The sequence below is a fragment of the Paralichthys olivaceus genome, chromosome 22 (genome assembly GCF_024713975.1).
Source record: "Paralichthys olivaceus isolate ysfri-2021 chromosome 22, ASM2471397v2, whole genome shotgun sequence".
Lineage (NCBI taxonomy): Eukaryota > Metazoa > Chordata > Actinopteri > Pleuronectiformes > Paralichthyidae > Paralichthys > Paralichthys olivaceus.
In genome coordinates, this window is record NC_091114.1 from 7,374,386 (window position 1) to 7,396,500 (window position 22,115).

At 41.1% G+C, this 22,115-nt stretch overlaps 1 protein-coding gene across 23 annotated transcripts in view; it reads left to right on the forward strand.

Moving 5' to 3' along the window:
- The window catches only part of mark2b (MAP/microtubule affinity-regulating kinase 2b), a 47,359-nt gene that overhangs the window by 11,158 nt on the left and 14,086 nt on the right, over positions 1–22,115 (forward strand). For 7 of the 23 annotated variants that reach the window (XM_069518217.1, XM_069518219.1, XM_069518227.1 and 4 more), the window contains exons 2-16: positions 4,427–4,597; positions 6,106–6,159; positions 8,169–8,217; positions 8,371–8,436; positions 8,828–8,898; positions 9,182–9,238; positions 11,056–11,292; positions 12,535–12,654; positions 14,646–14,775; positions 14,885–14,997; positions 15,542–15,616; positions 15,938–15,995; positions 16,359–16,510; positions 17,704–17,798; positions 21,055–21,198. In XM_069518217.1, coding sequence (XP_069374318.1) covers positions 4,427–4,597; positions 6,106–6,159; positions 8,169–8,217; positions 8,371–8,436; positions 8,828–8,898; positions 9,182–9,238; positions 11,056–11,292; positions 12,535–12,654; positions 14,646–14,775; positions 14,885–14,997; positions 15,542–15,616; positions 15,938–15,995; positions 16,359–16,510; positions 17,704–17,798; positions 21,055–21,198 — 1,592 coding nt within the window. The remainder of the gene's footprint in view (positions 1–4,426; positions 4,598–6,105; positions 6,160–8,168; positions 8,218–8,370; positions 8,437–8,827; positions 8,899–9,181; positions 9,239–11,055; positions 11,293–12,534; positions 12,655–14,645; positions 14,776–14,884; positions 14,998–15,541; positions 15,617–15,937; positions 15,996–16,358; positions 16,511–17,703; positions 17,799–21,054; positions 21,199–22,115) is intronic. The other 16 variants (XM_069518231.1, XM_069518234.1, XM_069518236.1 and 13 more) reach the window with 13 other exon arrangements.

Below are 22,115 nucleotides of genomic sequence, written 5' to 3' on the forward strand. Positions count from 1 at the left end.
GCCACTACCCTACTTCACATAATGTAAATCTGACAAAATGCTCTCTGGCAGTGTGCAAGTTTTAATGCTTGATTTGCAACTTAATTTTAATTTAGTTGACAGCCGCCATGGTCACAGTGATGTCTGTCTTCAACCACTACTTTATGTTTCAATCTAAAATGCACAACTACATTGCAGTGCGTGGGTTTCTGCTCTCCTCACCTCAGTGTTCCGTCAAGCCCTACCTCTGAGTCTGCAGTAACAAACGAGGTCAACTTTGGACAGGAAGGAACAGAGTAGTTAATTATTTCAAATGAGAGGGAACGGCTTGATTACATTTTATTGTTAACAGCAGGTTTTGATGTGGTATTTTTAAAAAGCGATTTGCACAAACAACTTCAAATAATAGGCAGCATTCTGTTGGTTGTCTTAAGTGGCCATATTATAATATTGTTTAACTGGAGTAATAATAGGGTGTTTGTAATTACACTTATTTTAGAACTTCATGCAAAACTGGTTTGACATATTTTGCACAACATTTTTTAAATAGTCTTTGTCTCCTCCAGAAAAGAATCATCTGAGTTTCTCTAAAAAGGCAAGGAAATTAAACAATCATGGACAAATGTGACTTTTGATCATGACTGCAGACTAAGGCAATGTGAGATTAATGAATATGTTAAGAAAATAGCTTGAAAGCCTGTTGCTGGTAACTGATCTGCACTGCTGGAAACGGGAAAGACCTAAGAGAGTATTTTTTAATGTTGTAAAGATAATTTGTTTAAGCCTAGCCTGGTTTAACAGTGTGTTTTCAGTTCACATCTCCTTTTATTACCCCGTTTTTTCCCTCCCCGCTGCTGATGACGTTTTTGCCTGTGTTTGCCTATCTTGGGTTTGGGTTCAGCTGTCTCTTGATAGTATTGTGTAGCACTCACTTCATGTGCGACCCTCTGTTCGGGTTACTTTGTGAACTGCACTGTGATAAATTCCATCTGGTTGTATCTGAGTGGCTTCCTCCCAGAACTCAGATTAGTAAAGGTCAGTGATAATGAGGGCCGAGTCAAAACACAACCAGTACTGCCGTGGATTAACATTATTGTGTGTGTGTGTGTGTGGGGGGGGGGGGGTCATGTGCACATGCTTGTGTTTGCAGTGTGGCAGTAAATGGCTCTCAGCTGCAAACATCATGTCAGTAAGTTTTCACTTTGTGTGTGTGTTTTGGGAGGGGGTCTGAATTGTTGGGCCGGATATAAACACTATACTAATGGTCTCTCCACACGGTTGGCAACTGACAAGAAAGCTCAACCCCCATGCAACAGACTTGTTGCACGGTAGCCAATGGCAGCCCGGTTTAGTTTTTGCTCTGTTGCGCTTGTGAATTATGGTTGCTGTCGAAACTGGTCTGGAATCAGCCTGGGAATCAGAAAGAGCAGGGTGGCAAAAATTGTATATACACAGCAGCCAAATTGAAAATGTAATTAAACAGTCATTACATGCAAAATAAATCAGATGATTACATGCCATGTTTATGAAATCAGTTTTTAGAGATAGACAGATAGAAAAGTAACAGAGGGAATGGCCCTTACATAATAACCTCCACCAAGGAGGTTGGGTTTGCACCTGCGTTGGATTGTTTGTTAGCAGGATTATGAGAAAACTACCTGACCCATTTCCATGAAAATTGGTGGAAGGATGTGGTATCGGTCAGGGAAAAAAACATTTAATCTTGGTGCGGATCCAGGAACAGTGCATGATAGGTCGTTTTATCTTGATTAAAAAATCAGACATATGTATGTGACTGATATTTGAGTGTGTGCAATTTGGTGCACATCAGAATAAAAATCAGAATCTTGTGAAGATAGACATTTCTTCAATTATTCTGTGCACACAGTGAAAAACTTTTGCTCCATCTTGCTGACTTCCCCCAATTGTGTCACTTGAACCCGATGCTCAAAACTAACATGTGATTGGTTGCACTCGTGTCTTTGTCATCAGATCAGTTGTAAATGTCATTAACAAATCCAGTTTCAGTGAGCACTAAGTTAGTAAGTGCTCTGCTAAACTGTGTGCGCTGGCATGTCTCATATGGCATTCATGATTTACAAGTAGCATCAGAGCGTAATGTGAGAACAAAACAATGATGTCACTTATTGTCCTCCAACACTTCTATAATTATAACTGAGGGGAGAGGTGAGTGTGTTTGGTGGTGGGGGTGGCTTGCTTAGCCTGCAGCTGCCCAAAAATGAAGGAAGAATCAGAAGACAAAAATAGTCTGACATGAAAGAGGATAGGAGAGAAGGTAGACCAAAGCGCTGAGGACTGTGAAAGATCTCAGAGTGAATGAATTTTAACTTGCTGTGCTTTGTAAAACTTTCCTAAAAAATAATGTCTAAATAGACTTCTAATTCAGTAGACTAATGACTCCTGGGTGGTTGACCCATTAAAGCAAGTACATAACCAAAGACTGAAAATTTTGTCTCTCTCAGGTGAAATCAGGTGTTAGAGGAAGGTTTACCTTTTACATTTGCGCTCCTTGAATACTACCTACATTTTTATTACTTTTATATTATCTCACAGACACGTTTTATAAACTGCAACAAAACAGAATATCACTTTCCAGAAGACCTTGGGAGACACAAATGTTTTGTTAAGGGCAAAATCTGACCTCCAAGCTCTATTTTGGACAACATTACTCCAATGAGCTCAAAGCAAACGCTAAGTGAGTGACAGTGGAGGATAGATCAACATAGATCTCAGTTAGGACCACCCAACTGTTATCAGCTTTGTCCAGTCAGAAAAGGTCTCATTGTGTCAAACAGTATGCATGTATGACATATTGTCTGTCTCTCTCCCCCACATGATCCCAAAATAAAAATCATTTGCTTCCCCCTCAGACAAGGCCACATAAGGCCCTTCCCCTCTCCTCTGGGTTTAATGTAACTGTCATTTGCTTTTAATCCCAGTTCCCCCCTTGTATTCGGACTTAATCTACGCAATTATACTTTATATGCAGGTCTGCACTGTCAGCATTAAGTTGTTGGGGGTAGGGTGTTTAAATGCAGACATTAGATCATACCATCTGGACCAATAAACACAATGAAGTAATCATGGTAATCCTTGTTTCCCATGACCAAAGATCTGGTAACGGAGGGAGGCAGATGTTGATAAAAAATTTGGTTTTTGCGGGTAATTTGTGAGACGGAGCAAGCTTTTAATTTGATCAAGCCAGAGAGAGATAATTGAGCGAATGAAATGACTAGTCTGTTGGAGCAACATAAGAGGAGAAAGAGATGATTTGTGTGAACCTCCTCACACTGCAACAACAGTGTGAATTTCACTGAACCGTCTCTCATTGGCGTCAAATCTCTGAGATGCGTGTTATTGTGTGATTTGTGCTGCTGTGTATGTTGGCGTGTGTGACTGTGCACCCACACCTTTGCGTGCACGAGGGTGCATTCTTGTATGTTTGCAGTGCTGTTTGTGCCACAGCTAGAGTCTGTGTGTGTGTGTGTGTGTGTGTGTGTGTGTGTGTGTGTGTGTGTGTGTGTGTGTGTGTGTGTGTGTGTGTGTGTGTGTGTGTGTGTGTGTGTGTGTGAGTGTGTTTGCGTCTCGTCACCCTGGAGCCAGTCGTCCTCTCCTCTGACCCTGATCCCTGTCACCTGTCTGCTCAGATCACACATACACACACATAGACACACTCACAATTGCTGTGACCCTTTCCTGGAGCTGAAACCCAATCGCAGTTGCCAGCCATGCAAAACTTGCCAGCGCAGCAAGGTTTTGTTTTCTTTTTGTGGGTGTGTATATAGCTCCAAAGACCTACTGTCTGCTGTAAGATGAACTGAAGCAGAGTGATTGTTAAAAATAACTTTTATACATTACTGGCCTTAGCTGGAATCATGCGAAGGATCACGCCAGCGATGTATGTTCAGTGGTGTTCCAGTAAAGTCACATAAATACAGTGCAGGGAGCAGGGGTAACGTGGAACATGCATTTTAGGAAAAAGTACCATTTGATATTCACAAGAAACTTTTTAACCCTTCTTGAATACCCCCACACATGCTAACACACAGAATGACACACTGTTGGCTTTGCCTTACCTTTACTTTCATTTATTTTACCAATCCTGATCTGAAACCCAATGTGCACTTACCCTAATATTAAGCCAGGCTAAATACTACAAAGATAGTTGTTGAGAACTGGCTGTCTATTCCAAGCCTATATCTTAATCTTGCCTCTAGGTGATAATGCAGAACCTTAAACACAGAACGTGGCCAGTGCAAGTGCTTATTCTCTGAAATATGTGTTCTGTGCTTTTTTGGGGGTATAATTGCATTTTTTGTAATGAAGTGTTGAGTATATGTCATGTGTATATATAAAATACTCAAAAGCTTTCAAGTTTTGGCTGTTGCTTACATACAGTGTTTTCTGCCTTTTTTTATTTGTACAGGAGACCAAGCCGTCATCTGGCCGCGCCAGCATGCCTCGATGTCGGAACTCCGTCGCCACGACCACATCAGATGACCAGCCGCACATCGGTAACTATCGGTTACTGAAAACCATTGGCAAAGGCAACTTCGCCAAGGTCAAGCTGGCACGACACGTCCTCACCGGAAAAGAGGTAGGCATGAGCATACATGATTGGAAACCCTTGCTTCCACTTTCAGCGTCATTCCAACCTTCTGAACTTTTTAGACTTTTATTTTTAACCAATTAAGTCACATTCTGGAGAAAGAATCTTTACTTAAATATAATCTGTCTTGTTGTTTGGCTAAGAAAGCTGTTTTAAGCAAAAATAAATTGTTGATTGTTCTGATAAAGACAGTGACAAACTGTCACTGAGAACTTGTTAGCAAGTGTGGTTTAAGTGGTGTTGCTGACTGGTATATCACCAAATACTACTCTGAATAGAAAAGGAGCTTCATATTTTTAAATAGCCCTGAGTAGAAAAACAAGATAAATGTTTAGCGGATGTCTAAATGTTAATCTTCCTTCCTGCTTACTGAGAGCAGGGAAGGGTTCATGCTGTGATACACAGTAGGTCTGGTCTGATCTGAGGCTCGCATGGCTTTGGAGACGGTACATCTGCTGCAGGAGATTAGATCACCATTGTCTGCCTGAATAGAGAAGCCTAAATGTCTCTTGCTCACTGTGAATTCCAGATGTGATGTAACGCAGCACTCTGTCCCTTTAAGAGCGAAGCAGTGTCCGCTGTGAGCCCATGCCGGGCTCTGTCTGAGGCCCTGTCAAGCCAACTCTCAGCCTGTGTGGCGAGAGCCAAGGGTAGGCGGGCTCTGTCAATGTGTGACAGCCCTGTGCCTGACACCCTGATAACACTCCATGTGACTTGCTGGCACACACTCACACACTCAAAGAAAACAAGGGAGAGTCAGAGGGCATGAAAGAGTCAGACAGACAAGTACAACCAGAAAGAGGAGTGGAAGAAATGGGTTAGTTGACAGTAAAAGACAGAAATGGGAGAGAGAGAAGTAGACCTCCCTCTTCCTGTGTCCTCGTTAAGAGATAATTCTTTGTTTCCTTGCCTTCTCTCTTTAAGTTATCTTTTCTCACATCGTGTGTCTCCTAGCTTGCTACTTTCATTTCTATGTTTCTATCTCTTTATGTTTATGATGTTCTGAACTATAGACCTTGATATTATAAAGGTAAAACCCGGCTTCAGCTCTGTGTGTCCCTGTATTCTGCCCTATTATATAACTGTCGTGTGCAGGGAATGGGCCTTTATCACTTAATGGTGCAAGATTGCACTGTACTGTTTATGTGTGTTTTTACAGGTTACTTCTTTGGGACCTTTTCCAGTAAAAACCCCATTCTTATTGGGATTAGTAGTCTTAATGGGGACCAAAGCCAGGTCAAAAGTCATTTCTAAGGTCCCGGGTTAAGGTTAGGAGGTGAGGTGAAGGTCAGGGTTGGAATTGGTTATGGTTGAGGCTATGGGTTCGGCCATCCACAAAGAAGTGTGGACTGGAAGATCTCACAAGGATAACTGCGCAAACTTCAAACAATTTTTTGTGAGCGGGATGTGTCAAACCCATTGAGCCAGTGTAATGAATAATTGAATGAATTATAAAAGTGTAATAATAGATGAATATGTTCTTGTTTTGCTTGTAGGTGGCTGTAAAGATCATTGATAAGACACAGCTCAACTCCTCCAGTTTGCAGAAGGTGGGTCTCTCTAGCTCTCTCTCTTACACACACATGCACTTACACACACGGGCACAGGAATAAAATCCAAAACTCAGTCCCTCTTATCCCTTTATTCAGAAGTCGTTTTCACTCTTCCTGCCCCATGTGTCTCTCTCTCTCTCTCTCTCTCTCTCCCTCCCTCTCTGTTTCTGAAGTGGTCTAGTTTTCAGAGAGAGTTTTAATTACAGGAAACAAGCTGCAATTACTTCCTTTGATCGTAGCAGGGTGGAGTCTGTCCACTTACACGCACAACTCTAACCATGTACTCTTGCACACTGAACACACACACACTAAGTGTCATGCAGCCACAGACACAAGTTATAGAATACACACTTGGGTGCAAAATCACTCGAAAGCGTGCAATGTTGAGATGTAGAGAGTGACACATTTTTGTGCTTTAGACTTTGAGCTTCAGCACTTCATATTTGAAATTAAATAAATGAGTCTCAGCTTCAATTTGAGAAGGTCTACGTCACTATAGAAAGAACTGTGTGGGCGATGTGGCCCTTTTTATCACATTACAAGCATTCCACTTGCCAAAGACCAGGCTAAAGGCAGAGACACAACATGCAGGAATTGAAGGTGGCCTGGGAGAGGATCACCAGGAAAGATCCAAAGAGTCTGTTGATGTCTGTGGGTCAAATATTTCCGGCTGACAAAGGTTTTTACACAAAATATTAAATATGAAAGTGTTGTTTGACTTTACCCGTTGCTGTCGAATTACCTTTGAACCGCTACATTTTGTGTAAAACAAGTTATATCCCCAACTAACAGTATTCTACTCAAATGAATGCTGAAACTTTCATCCAGCATCTTTTAGTTTATATTCAACACCCTGAAACTGGACAGAGCATGAAAAAGTAACTTGCAACTCTCCAATTACTTACATACAACAGTTATAGTCCCTAGCATTTATTGTCAGTAAGCACTTCAAAGAGACAGACAAATTAACAAACACAGACTAAAACATAAGCTCCTTGGTAGGATGTTGGCTATGCCCTGGTCTCATACTATAATTATACAATCAGAGTTTAATCATTTTAGAGATCAAAAGTTGTTCAGCTAATCTTTACCAGACAAAAGGACACATTTCATTTGTTATGGTTTTTTAAGGGCAGTAAGAAAACCAGTCACCAGTTGTTAAAGCCAGATTTAGTGATTCAGTTCTGCATTAAAGGAGGTTTACACACAGTCACCATAGCTTACTTTAGGATAGGCTTAAACTCAGCTTTAGGGCTCTGATTTACATATTTAAATATTACAGTCTCTGTGTTGCTTTTTTGATTGTTTTGCAACACAACAGCTCCAGCCTAGCAAGTTTCCAACTGGGTGTCTGTCTACAGTGTGACTTCCAGGTTATTTGCCCCCAAAACATCCAGGAAGCACAGAGCGACTTTATCTGCTGACTCGGAGTAAATAGATTCCTAATGAGTGAAAAGCGTCCCCTCATGTCTTTATTAAAGGAACAGTCCGGACGGCGTTGAGGTAGACTTCGGTTGAATTAGTACTTTTTTGTTGAGTGCTTCTGCCTGTCTCTCATCTTGTTAAGAGTTTACAGGTAGCTCAAGGCAAATCAGACCTTTCATTTGTTGGTTAAACTCTGTGATCCTACATTTGTTTTTTGACAGACCCTGGATTTAAACCGGTATTGCCTGAATCGCTGCTGTTGCGTCACCACAGGCAGTGTTTGTTTTTGCTTGCCTTCGAGTAATTTGACTCACATGTCCATAAACACTGTTTTCATTGTGTGTGTCATTTTGTTCTACAACTATTGAATGGGGAGTCTTTCTAAAACAGCTATTTTTCAATTTAAGAAACTTGTTTATTTCTTTTCCTTCCATGTCCATTTGTGCACATAAACTGACACTAAATATCTTTGACACTATTTGCACAGGAACATTTTGAATATAAATGTAACTCACAACACCACCACCTGACATCTGAAAGTGTATTTGACACAGCACTTTGTGTGACTTGCTTTCTAACAGCTCTTCCGGGAGGTGAGGATCATGAAGATGTTGAATCACCCCAACATAGGTGAGTTACGCCGACACGTGAGTTTTTCACTCTGTCATTACTCACTAAGAACTAGACATCACTTGTCATGCATTCATAATCCTTTTGCCTCCCGCCACTTCATTTACCCCTTTCCCTCCAATTCTCATTCCTTCTTTCTTTCTCCACCTCTAGTCAAGCTCTTTGAGGTCATCGAGACAGAGAAGACACTGTACCTGGTAATGGAGTATGCTAGTGGAGGTAAGTGCGTGCCACTGTGAAATCATTCCCCCTGAGGCCCGACTCTTCGGATCTTATCATATATTTCCCATCAAACAAAAAATGCTACCTCTCTTTAATGTACAGCCTCTCGAGTCTTTCATAAGATATTTGTCCAAAGGCCTTTTTTTTAGAAATTGCAATATCCTCTCTTCGCAATAGACCTGCTCTTTTACGCTTATGTTCTCAGATTAAATTGAGAATCAGTTTTTCTGTCTTAAATTCCAGTCCTTAATTACAATTTTGCTACTTGTTTTTAAAGCAAAATACCCCTCAGATCAGCGTCCCATTGACCCAATACTATGTCCTTAAGGAGACCAGTGTTCGGTTCCAACACTAAAACTTCTCTCCTCCTCATTCTCTCGTCTCCCAGGAGAGGTCTTTGATTACTTGGTGGCCCACGGCAGGATGAAAGAGAAAGAAGCCCGTGCCAAATTCAGACAGGTGTGTGCTGGGGGGAAAAGTTCTTTGTGTGTGTATCGTCAGTGTAGAGTTCGTCTGTATTTGTGGAATTGTGGCAGGTGGGAGCAGAAGGAATTTTTTTTTACCATTAGCACTAGGGAAGACTTTTTTTTTTCCATTCATAATAAATCCATATGATTGTATTCTGATGAAATCCTAATGAGGAGCTCTCACTGATTCAACCTTGACATTTTGTCATCCTTTCTCTCCCTGTATGGCTTTCTCTCTCTCTCTCACTCTCACTCACTCACTTCTCAATCTGCAGATTGTGTCAGCGGTGCAGTATTGCCATCAGAAGTGTATAGTACACAGAGACCTCAAGGTGAGAGAAAATACATGCACACAAACACATTCATGAATTACATTGAGTGTTAAAGCACAAGCAGCCTCACAAAGATGTCATTCTCTTTCAAGTATGATGACTTAAACACACACACACACAGACACACACAGACACACACAGACACACACAGACACACACAGTCTCCTGTTTTCTCCTTGTCTCTATTTTACTCCCAGTCTTTGATACACAGTATGGGTGCCAATAAACAAAAGCAACACACACTCACTGATCTATTATTATTTCCGGTTAATTTTACTTCTTAGTATTATGCAGTTAAAAATCCTCTTATTGTGTCAGCAGGCTCAATACATTATCATGATTACTGTTACAGTGATCAAACAGGAACCTTTCATCCCAAAGTCCCACTCATGGTTATTTTTTTACTTTTCAATAGATTTTTGTTTTGGATCAAGAAACATTTGCTGCACTTTAAGCAGGCAATGATGGTTAATAATCAAAAATCATTTATCCAAAAAAAGGGCAGCATGGGAAAAAAGAGGTTTCTGGAGGACAGACAGTTCTCATTATTATAATGCGTACCATCCTGCACATTATCCTAATCACTCTTGATCTGGGGGGTTGCGATGTTAAATCCAGGACAGGCTTAACTCTACTGGGCCTGACACTGCAAGAGCAAATTTTGGTGAGACCACATTTTATAGCAAATGCAAAATTATTCACTCTCTGTCCGAAGATGCAAAAAAAAAAAAAAACTGTCCGGTTTAATCATGCTCTACTTAAGGTTTAAAACACTGTGCCTACAAAAGTAGTGGCTCTTTTTTTGCTGTCGTTTGAAGAAAAAAAAAAACCACATCATCACAGTTACATTTTGTTTGGCCAATTAAAAATATTAATGATTAATAACTTAGCTGGTAGACTTACCGCACTACTGTGGCTTCATGCCTCTGCAATGGCCCGGGTTCAATTCCAGCTTGCGGCCATTTGCTGCATGTCACCCCCACTCTCTATCTGTTTCCCCTTTCACGTCTAACTCTGTCCTGTCAAATACAGGCCTAAAATGCTCCCCAAACTTTAAAAATGTTAATGAGTTATAGATAAATTCTGCCAACAAATTAATGACAAGCCAGTGTTTGTTTGTTTATTAGGTCAGAGCTTACAGATGATGTCAGTGATGTATTAAACACACACAGAGGCAGCGGAGTATTCAGAGCAAGTGAAAAGGAGAGTGCACCTGTTGCTAGGCAACCCCTGCCTCCTTGCTCACTGGCTCACTTTAGGCTCAGGAACACACACACACACACACACACACACACACACACACACACACACACACACACACACACACAGAGACACACACAGAGACACACACACAGAGACAGATGAATAAACTGTGCTAGCTCACTTTGCCCATTGTGTGCTACTTGCAGGCCCCAAGCCATTACTCTTAAAACCCCCTCTCTTACAAAAGACCTGTTTTTTCCCCAGAGAAAGTTGTATTTCAGACAGAGTCTCTGTAATGAGGTGCAGTGTGTAATTTCTGCATGTCAGAAAATATCTTTGCCTTTTTGTCAAACTCTTCTGCTACAAAGTTAATGTTCCTCTGACCAAGTGTAAAAATACCCAAATATCACAGTAATGCAATACACAAAGCACAAGTATTTGTTTGGTTTCTTGGCGCACGAAAAATAAATCCCAGCACATTGATTATCTTTCATTTTCTCCTGTATCTTTTTCTCCCACCACATCCTCCTGCACTCTACATCATAATTATGTCTTTATTTCTGTCTCATTTTCCTTTCTACCACACTCTCATCTGTCTGTCTGTCTGTCTGCAGGCAGAGAACCTGCTCCTGGACGCAGACATGAACATCAAGATAGCGGACTTTGGCTTCAGTAATGAGTTTACTCTGGGGAACAAGTTGGACACGTTCTGCGGCTCCCCGCCCTACGCTGCCCCGGAGCTCTTCCAGGGAAAGAAGTATGACGGGCCAGAGGTGGACGTCTGGAGTCTGGGGGTCATCCTTTATACACTGGTCAGCGGATCGCTGCCCTTTGATGGACAGAACCTCAAGGTCAGGGAAAGGAGAGCGAGTGTTTGTGTGTGTGTTAATGTTACATAAGTGGATGTCTGTATTCTGTGGGTGGTTGCCGTATTTGTCATGCTGGTTTCTGTTCCTGTTCCTCTACCGAAAGCAGAAACTGAACTCAAGAATAAGTGGACTTGTACTTTTTAAATTGACTTTGGTGGTTTTATAGAAAAGATAAAGGATTCAATACTTTCTGATAACGGTTTATTCTTACCACCTATCACACTGTGCATTCAGTCAGTACCCAAATGACTCATTCTTGAAGTGCAGACACATTTTTGGTGGGCGATATGACATTGAATGTGATGCTATTGATATTAACATGTCTGCAAAACACATCGATGTTCATTAAATATGCCTTTGCACTACCTCTTGCTGTGCAGACATTGACTTCTACATTTCTAGGTTTACTAATGATTTAACAATTAACTTCACTGTCTTCTGTTTTTATTACTTTGTGCTGTGCTGAAGTTGGTGCTATAATAAAATATAATCCTTGTCTTTATGTGTGATGCACGCACCAAAAGTGTGAAATTATTACGTCAGTGTTTAAGCACTTCATTTAATTAATTTGACATTTTAATTTCAGGATTTGTTTTTTCTGAAAATTGTGTCTGGCAGTCTAAGCTCATTGAAAGCCTGTTTTGTGCATTATAGTGTTTAAACATGCCCTTATCCTCCAGTGTCTCAATAAGTGATAATTAATGAGACACTTCCAGCGGGATTAACAATGTCCAATGAAGTAAATTGCTAACACTTTAATTCAGTGTTAACTATTTGTGCTAGGTGATTTTATGGAAGCTGAAAAATATCTTATATCAACTTAATCATATTTGTTGTTTAAAGCATTTACCAGAAAATAAATTTAAAAAAATTGTTTCCTAATGTCACATTATTTTTTTATAGTAGCTTATTTAGATGCTGACCAGCTTTTGGTTAAGTGAATGAGGTACTTGTTTAACTAAACTATTAATCATTTGTGGGTGTAACCGCAGCTAATGTTGCAGTTTAGCTAATTCAAGCCGAAAGGGAGGGAACTATATTGAAAGAGATGTTAGTAGCTGCATACAGATGAGATGTAGATTTTAAAAAACATGCAAAAATTGACAATATTTGCCCTAACCCTAACCCACAACACAATCATGACAACCAATCAAATTGTAAATAGTTGTGGTTGTCAGTCTTTCCTCCTACAAAACCTAAAGTCGTGCCCTTTTCCACTTCCAGGAATTGAGAGAGCGTGTCCTGCGAGGCAAATACAGGATTCCCTTCTACATGTCGACTGACTGCGAAAACTTACTTAAGAAGTTCCTCATCCTGAACCCCTCGAAAAGAGGCAGCCTCGAGGTACATGCAGGCATCGACACACTCATTCACAAAGCACAAGACACTGTTGGATTGCATTGTTGGAAGCATATGGATTAAAGTGAAGCTGGGTAGTTTTTAAAATAGCTTGATGTGTTTTTGAATCAATTTTATGCCATGTGATTACTCTTATATTTAATTCTCATGTTCAACAAGACTTTCCTTATATTTGAATTGATAAAACATGGACACTGAAAAAAACATAGTAAACCTTCTTTTAATGTAGTTCTGTCTGCATCACACGTAGCGCTGGACTCTATACCTGGACTTGCCTCACCAGCTATATGTGACTTTGTTGCTGAAGTGTAAAGTTCTTTTTAAAACCATAGTAAATACTTGTGAGTTAAGAACTTATGACTTGCTGAATTTGGTTGAACTAAAGGTGGATGAATGGAAACTGTTTTAGATGGAAGATAGAACTTTAAAGCAGGAAAAAAACAATCAAACATTAACACATAATTGATGATTTTTAATAACATTTGCTTGTAGAAGCAGCACTGTAAAGTAAACTCAAGCTTTAGTGTTAGAAATCAGTCAAGTGACTGTTTCATTTGCATAAATCTTCATTAAGCTATCTGTGAAACATTATGTTTTGATAGAACCCTGTTGCGATTTGCCATAATTTTTACTTGACACAATCTGTTTGAATCATGTACGTGATCATCATCCATGTTTTTGTGTCCAAGGGTGTCCTTGAAAACAAGATGGGTCATCTGTAGGAGTTCATCCTCAAATGTTGAAATTGATTGGTCAGTCTGTCCATGTGAAAGCCTTAATCAAAGACAACTAATGCAATGCCTGTTTATAATGGGCTGTCTGCTTGACCTGTGGTAACACTGGTTGTAGTTTTATTTCTGAAACTGTAAAAGTGACCTGCAGTAACTGAGCCGCGTCAATTGAAGACCAGCTGCTGGACTCAGGCCGCTGTACCCGAAGCTGCACCACCACCACTGCTTCACAAAGAGCTTTTCATCTCTTTATTCAAAGTTCAGTGAAGCTCGACTCAGTACGCAGAACCCTGAACTGGAGAATCAATTGTTGTTGTAAACACACTTTTCGTGATTGACAACGTCAGTTACTTTGAGTCCCAGCCGCCACTGCTATAGAGCATTGGTTTATTCAAAACATTATTGATAATGAGCATATCCCGTGTCTAAATCCAAATTGGCCCCTAACACTGCACCTATGCCAAGTGTGAATAGATAGATAGATACTTTCTCTGGCCTTTAAAGAGCAGCTGTTACAATTATGTGTTTATTCATTAAAGCAGATATACTTTTTTGAATGGAGAGAGTACTACATCACCACGGTGGAGTGTTGCATTATGGGTTGTTTGTAGCCTTAATGTTGCTGGGTTGGTGAGTGTTTTCATATTTGTCTATTGTGAGTCTTTCAGAGTTTACCATCCTCATTTGTTTGGTTGGTCCAGTTTAACCTGCAGGAGTTTACTTAAGACTGGTGTAACATGTTCTGCTGCCAAAGAGGAAATAGTCAAAACAACTTCCTACTTTCTTCCAACATCTTTACTACAGGAAGATATAGAGGAAATATCGGCCGTAAAGCCAAGAATTCTGTCCATCACAGATGATGAGCTTGAAGTGTGAAATGTCAGAGAAAATAATGATGTGAGAGCATTGAGAAAAATAGACTATCTACAGTCACTCATTCAGCTGAGTAAAGGCTACACTGAGCTAAACCTAAGCTGCAAGAAACCCAGGGAAAACCCTTTTGAATTGAATGCACATCTGAATGTTACACTTGTAGTTCAGTTCTAAAGCAAGATTTATTTCTACATTGACAATAATACCTAACTGATGCTGTGAGAAAAACCCTACTGAATAAATGGTAATGGTGTATCCTCCTTGTTTGCCATCCCCTCTTCCCTTAACCTTTCCTCCCTGCTCTGCTTTTTCCCTTTCGTCTTCTTTGACATCTCATGTCTCCCTGTATCTGTCTGTTTGGCTTGCTCCCAGCAGCAGATAATGAGGGACCGGTGGATGAATGTAGGCCACGAGGAGGAAGAACTCAAACCCTACATTGAGCCCCAGCCAGATTATAAGGACCCCAGGAGGACAGGTAGGCACAGAGACACACAGAAAAAAGGTAAATGCATTCCTTTCTACATATGTTCTTTTTTTCACTCACACACAAGGATAATGTGTCCTTCGGAGAACTGTGGAGTAATTATAATCTGCTTTTTCTGTGCGTGTAGACATCATGCTGCAAATGGGATTCTCTCAGGAGGAGATCCAGGACTCGCTGGTGAACCAGAAGTACAATGATGTAATGGCTACATACCTGCTACTGGATTATAGGAACTCTGAGGTACACTGATTTTCTTACACTCACTCTATGTTGATCTTTTAACCCATTGAGACCTGGGGAAACTGAATAAAAACAGACTCTAATACCTGTTGAAAACGACCACCTAAAACCTGAGAGCTGACAGAATTGCCAACGTTTATAAAAAACTTAATATGTCAGCCTCTGAATTAGATGCAGACATGAAATAAAATTATTTCATTCTTAGTCAATACAGTTTCCCATAACTTCATCATTGAGGTTTGTTGGTTTTTTAAGTGACCAACATAGCCGTCAAACTTCCCGAGATCTCCTCTCCTTGTCAGAAAGGCTACTTTCTAAACTTTTTTGCAAGCTAAGGGCGCTAACAAACAAATTATATTTCCCATGATGCATTTTGCCTTTTGTATGTATTTCATCAGTCACGTCTTGAAAACGCAAACATCACACCAGGTCTGAGGATTGGTTAAAGCATTCGTTTTATTCCTTGCTATTTGTTGTATCCACACCAGAGCATCTCTGCATTTATCTGCTCCTGACACACACTTGTCTTGTTTCTCTTCCTCAGCTGGATGAAGGTTGCATCAAGCCTCGACCAGGAAGTGATGTAAGCAACATAAATGCCCCTTCCCCGCCTCACAAGGTACAATGAGAACACATATAATCTTCTGCTAACACGTAACGAGGTCTCCCGACTCCAGGCAGTGACACGTGATCACAACATAAGCAACCTGTGAATCTACTTTGATGTTATCCTCTTTTGAGGTTTGTGATTGTAGGCCCACACACAGTATCGACAGCAACCATTGCCTCCATGCATGCTTGAAGATTTTGCATTAATGGTTGAACAGCTCTATGGATTAGAGAAAAGTGTCTGTATACATCCCAATCCCAATATGTGAGTGGAAACAATCTGTGACACAAAGGATGACACAGTGACCCGTGTCCTTCTTGTCTCTTTAAGGTACAGCGCAGTGTGTCATCCAACCAGAAGCCTCAGAACCGCAGAACCACTGACCAGGGTGAGACTTGTGTGTGTCTGAGGAGATTGGGGGGGGGGCTCGTGTGTGTTTGTGCTTGGAGATGAGGAGCAACTAAAGTTTTTGAAAAGAACTCTCACAACTAACCATAGCCATGTTATAAAGAGAGGGGAAGAAGGAGAGGGAATAGAAAGGAGGTGGAGCAGAGAGGGTTGATTGTATAGTGGAATAAAGAATGAAGTAAGAACGGAGGACGGCTGGCAGAGCAGATTGAATGAAGCAAAGCCACGAAAGAAGGTGAGACTGTTTAGAAATAGTGTTGTCAGGATTTTGACAGATGAGTTGCAGGAAGCTTCAAGTGACAGGCTGTCTGATGCACTCCCTCTTTCTCTTTCTATTTCCTAGGCTCCTCCTACTCAAAGAGGGGGGGTCAAGCAGACAACCGGACTGCAGCTGAGGATTCTGGGAGGAAGGGTTCGTCAGGCAGCTCCACTACCAAGGTGCCGGCCAGCCCTCTCGTCTCCTCTGACCGCAAGAAGAGTGCCACGCCCTCCACTGTGAGACCAATCACACACACACACTGCATACAAGACATTTTCAACACTGAGATTTTTTCATCAAATACAAATTACAGTTTTACATATTGTCTTTTTCTTGATACGATTTACTGCACTTTATTTTTCTGAACTTGGTCAAGTTTGTGTGTGAGATATACATTCCCCAAAATATTGAAATTCAAATGGTCTTGGAGTTGAAGCATAGAGGAAGGGAAAATGGATGTATCCCTCATAACGTAAATGCTAAGATAAACAATGGAATCGCCATTTTACTCGTAGGACTTTCCAGCATAATATATGGACTAATTGCTGACATTTTAGCTAGCTCTGGCTGATGCTACACTTTTGAAAATCACAACTTGTTGCTCTCAAAACAGCACTTGCCAGTGGAAGAGCAGTGCGACTGCTGCAAACGAATGATTTGCGTACTTGCTGATTCCTGACTCTATATTTTTGGCAATGTCTGAGGCCTTTCCTATTCTGGTATTCGAACAGCTCTTGCGTATTTAATTTTATCAAACGTTTCGGATGGTTCCTCTGGCCCTTCTTACACTTCTTATGACACCTGCCAGCAAATGTGTTAAAAAATCAAACTTAGATTTAAGGGTTTAGAATGGATGTTTTGTGGTTTCCCACCCCGTGTTTTCTTATAAGGATGTCTTTCCTTGAGGTTCCTGATCACACCCCACCCCCAGACTGTATGGACATCTACCTGTTTGACATGTCTCTCACTCCCTTGTTAGTTTTGTCACACCTTACAAGGGTGGGACAACAGCTATTGTTTTTAATAGTTTATGGACTTCTGCTCCACCCAACCTCCACATGATCACAGCTTTTTATCAGTCAGGGCCATGGAAAACAACCGTGCAGGTGTGCATTGGCTTTAGATGACAACTTAATATTACTGAGATAACCGTAAATGGGTTTTATAATTGCGTGATTGTGCAGGTAATTCTCAGCAGCTGCAGAAAAATGAATTCATTAAAGTCAATACTCTTAAGGCACAATTTGGTGAGGGTTTAATTAATTTTAGGTAATTAAAGTCATTGCTGGCTCGAGGCTGTTCTAGGAATGATTGGTCACCTTTAATGTCACTTCCCTTCGCTGATCCCTCACTGTCCATAACTATATCCTCAGTTGAAATTAGTCCTATATTTCTAACCCTCTTCTCATTTTCTCCTCTCTTCCTACAGAATAGCATCCTGTCCACCGGTACTGGTCGCAGTCGGAACTCTCCTCTGACAGAGCGAGCCACGCTGAGCCAGGGCATCCAGAACGGCAAGGACAGGTACACATAATGACGCACAATCACAAAAGAGACACGTTTTCATAGAGACAAGGACAAGCGCACCCACATACTGTCATTCTCACATACACTCTTTGTCGCTTGTCACTGGCAACCCAACTAGTTGCTTCGAGGCAGCGCTGCTTCATCACCAGCTCACACTTTATACAAACACACTCATTATGGTCTGTGAATGAAGCAGTGCCACAGCTGTCTCAGCGACTGAATCCCAGACCTTTGCTGGTACTCTCCAGAGCACTGCCAGCTGGCTCAGGGAGGCCCGCGGCCCAGGGCGGGGTGAGCCCTCCTGGATGAGGAAATCAGGCTCTCTTGGGTATTTAGGCCAAACCTCCAGTAGATTACAGATTACCCGAGATGGTCTGATGGAGGCCTGCCAGGCAGAGCAGAGCAGGGTTCGCTGGACACGCACACACATTCTCACATGCAAAGGATGACACACAGTGGCCCTAATTTATTCTTCAAACGATTTCTGTGTTTTTAAGAAATTAAGTCCGCCCTATCTCATTTTATCCTTCCTTGTTAAACTTTTCCTCCAACTTTCTTGCCCAACCACAATAAACAACTTCACCTTGAACAAAATTATCTTTCGGTCGCACTGGAGTTGGTTGTGAACTTTCATCTTCACATTAAGGCCATAAAAACACACTTTCAAGCTTTATTTCATTTAAAATCCCTCAGAGTCGTTGAATTTGTTGCCCAGGAGCGCGTATATATAAACTACCCTCATATCACTCATGCTTTAACCAGCCATAAGCTTTTTGTGTGTGTGTGTGTGTGTTTTTTTTTTAAGCATTGAACATTAAGCCAAACCCTAATTCCTACAATGATGCAGTGGTCATTGTCATTACTGCTTTATTCTCAAATGACCCCTCGTTCCCACAATAGTGTCCATCACAAAACATGATAAAAGTAATGATTGAAATGATCCTTGTTCTTTCGATGCGTTTCTTGAACACTACATGCAGCGAAGTGGTCATTTGAGACAGCATTGCTTTTTTTAATACTGTGGGTCTGTTAGCCATAATGCACTCTGCTAACTTAGTGGTTGTCATCCGCTTTGATTATTTTTAAGTTACTTTATTTGATCATCATTAATGCTTGAAGTTTGGGCTACTATTCTTGTTAAACCCTCCCCCCTCTCCCAACTCTGCCCTTTTTCTTTCTCTCCTTTTCTAATTTTCCTCATCCGTTCTTTTATCTGCGTCTGAGCTCTTGTCCCTCTGGATCTCAAGTCACTCGCGTTTTCTTGGCACCTCCTTTCTTTTCCTTTTTTTCCCACCTTCCATTTTCTTTTATGTCTTTATATTAATCTTTCCTCTCTTTCTCTGCTCTCTTTCTAAGGAGATTAGGAAGACTTGTGATGGAATATTAACTCTTAGTGGAACTATATGCTGCCTGTACTTGGCTCTTAATAGGCTTACACTTACACAAAAATATCCACAGACACACTGAGGCTCTACACATACAAACTCATTGACACACATAGGCTTCAACATACATTTAATACATGCTCAAATGGTTGCCACACACTGGGTTGTCCAGTGAATTTGGTTATTTTTCCATCACTAGCCGGGCTAATCCCTGTCAGAAAGAGTGTGTGTTTTCCTCTCCACTATGTGTTTGTTTTCTTTGTAATTAGCAGCTGTTTGGTGTCCCTAAATGTCCCTCTCTTTCTCTCTCATTCCTCTGCTTTCTCTTCAAGCTATCTCTCTCCCTCGCTCTGTCGTACCACTCTCCCCCGTCTCTTACTGTTTGTTTCTGTGTGTGGAAAAAAGTCTAGTCCAAGCCGTCAGCAACGTGCAGAGCTTTGTAGCCCATAGCAACCCTTTTCTGATTAAGAAAGGCTTCAGGAAATAGCCTGTGTTGTTTTTGCCTGATTTAGTTTTAGAACCTCGTGCACCATGAAAATGACGGGAAGTTTCAAAAAGTAGTCGTCAGGCACTTGACAGGCAGAAGTTGCAAGACCAGGTCAAGCCTATAAAACGGAGGTCAGAGTGATCGTCCCATGACAGTTTAAAACAGCTTTATGTCCTGTCGAACATGTGCTTGTCTCCATGGAAACCCAGCACTTTACTGAGTGATAGTTATGTAGATATAAACTAGAAACATTTATTATAGGCTGCTAATGACTTAACTGTGGATTGATATGCAGATTATGACAACCATCAGATTATGAAGATTTCTTTCAGACACTGTCATAATAAAAGAATAGAAAATATTAACAAAAACATTTCTTCTTAAACTACTGAGCCTCAGCAAGAATCTTTATGAGGATTCCTTTCCTCTATTCCTTCTGAGCCATATGTGTGAGCCAGTTACTGTACAGATAGAGATGACTGCGCACTTGTGCATCTTAATGAAATGACAGTGTTGCATGATGGAAACAGGAAACTATTGTGAGGGAATGCGGAAGTAAAAAAGAATTCTTCCTGTGAACCTTCGGGGGCTCCATACAAGCGATGCAATGTAGTGGGCTTCACAAAAATTTGAAATCAGATGTTAAAAATAGCAATCAAATTTAAAAAGCCATTTCTTTGAGATATTTACACACAGATGTGGGATTTGGTTGGGGCTTATTTTACTTGGCACCCAAACAGGATAATCTTGAGAATTTCTTTATATGTATATGCCTATAACAAAGGGTATATAAACCCATAATTGTATTTATATATTTAAAGGGGTATCTTTATTCTCTTTACTGCAAAAAATGTTGCATTTCGATCTGACTTTATCCACATAATGTCTCATAGAGTGTTTTCAGTCTCTTGTCAAAGTTGGTCTTTTGTGCTCTGCCTTTTGTGTCAGGCAGATATGACATGCAAAGATGGTTTCTTTTTGTAAAACCAGGATGGAGCAATGTACAAAAAGACCAACCTTTCCTCATTGTTTGTGTCCTCTTGTTCTACGTGTTTTCTGTTTGTCTTGAGTGTCTACTTCCTCTATTCTCTCTCCTGTGCTCTCTGTTCCCCCACCCCTCCCTTAGTGTGTGTTCATTAAGTGCTGCTTCTAACCATGCTCCACCTCACCTCTCCGTCCACCCACACACAAACCCCGCCCATGTTGTGTTTGCCTATATGTGTATGTTGGAATGTATGTTTGATGTTATGTATGTATGGTGTGTGTTTCCTGTGTCACTTACGTGTGTTTGGGTGTATGCATATACGTGTGTGTGTCTGTGTGTGTCTATCTATGTCGGGCGGGGCACTCCTATTCCTCCCCCATCCTCCCCCCTCCCCAGCCTAAACACTCCGGGCTCCCGCGCCTCCACTGCCTCAGCCGCTGCCGTCCTCTCCTCCTCCTCCTCCTCGCGTCCCCGTCACCACAAGTCCTTGTCCTCCTCCAATCATCCATGCCCCTCTGACCTGCACGCACCACGGCCCAGGCAAGTCTCTTACTCACTCTCTTTCTCACACACACACACACACACACACACACACACACACACACACACACACACACACACACACATTCTCACACACACTCTCACACACACACACACACACACACTCACACACAGTCACACACACTCACTCTCACAGCTCCCGCAGCCCCCTTCACTACGAACCACTTAACTCAGCACAGATCATCATCCTTCCCACAGTGGACAAAGAGGAAAAAGAAGAATTGAAGAAGGGTGATTTGTTGGCTCTAAAACCTCCATCCACTGCTCTTTCATTAAAGTGGGGGCACCAACTTTAAATTTGTATTTTATTTTGAAAAACCAACATTTTGATTGCATTTTAATCACACAGCAACAGATCCTGGCACACAGTTGCAAACTGTTGGCAAATATTTGTCTCCCGAAATTGTCAATTTGATCAGAGGTGTATTTTTCCTCCCCAAAGAGTTGGTGTGAACACAAACTGCTCTGCTTGCCAACTCACACAAACACACGTTCCCAAATAATAACTGAATATAACTTTCAATATAACTATGTATGATTTATTCTCAGATATTTATTTGCCTCTACGGTTTGTAATTGTCTTTCAGTAACCTAAAATCACTAGCTCAAGTGAATAAAAAGAAATATATTGATATATTTTATAAAAAAAAAAGTCAGATGTCTGACCTGTTCTCTATAGCAAGCCAGAACCAGGAAGCAAAGTTAGCATTAGTTCAGCAGCAAGGACGGTACACAACACTATCTTATCTGAGTGGCAGTGAGTTATAGTTCAGTCAATTTTTCGAACAAAGACGTGCCATACTGAGTTACTTAGCAACAGACAAGAAGTCGACGGCAAAGCTCAGAAAACTGTGCAAGCTCAACTTGTTTTACGTCGTCAGTCCTGCTCAAAGCTC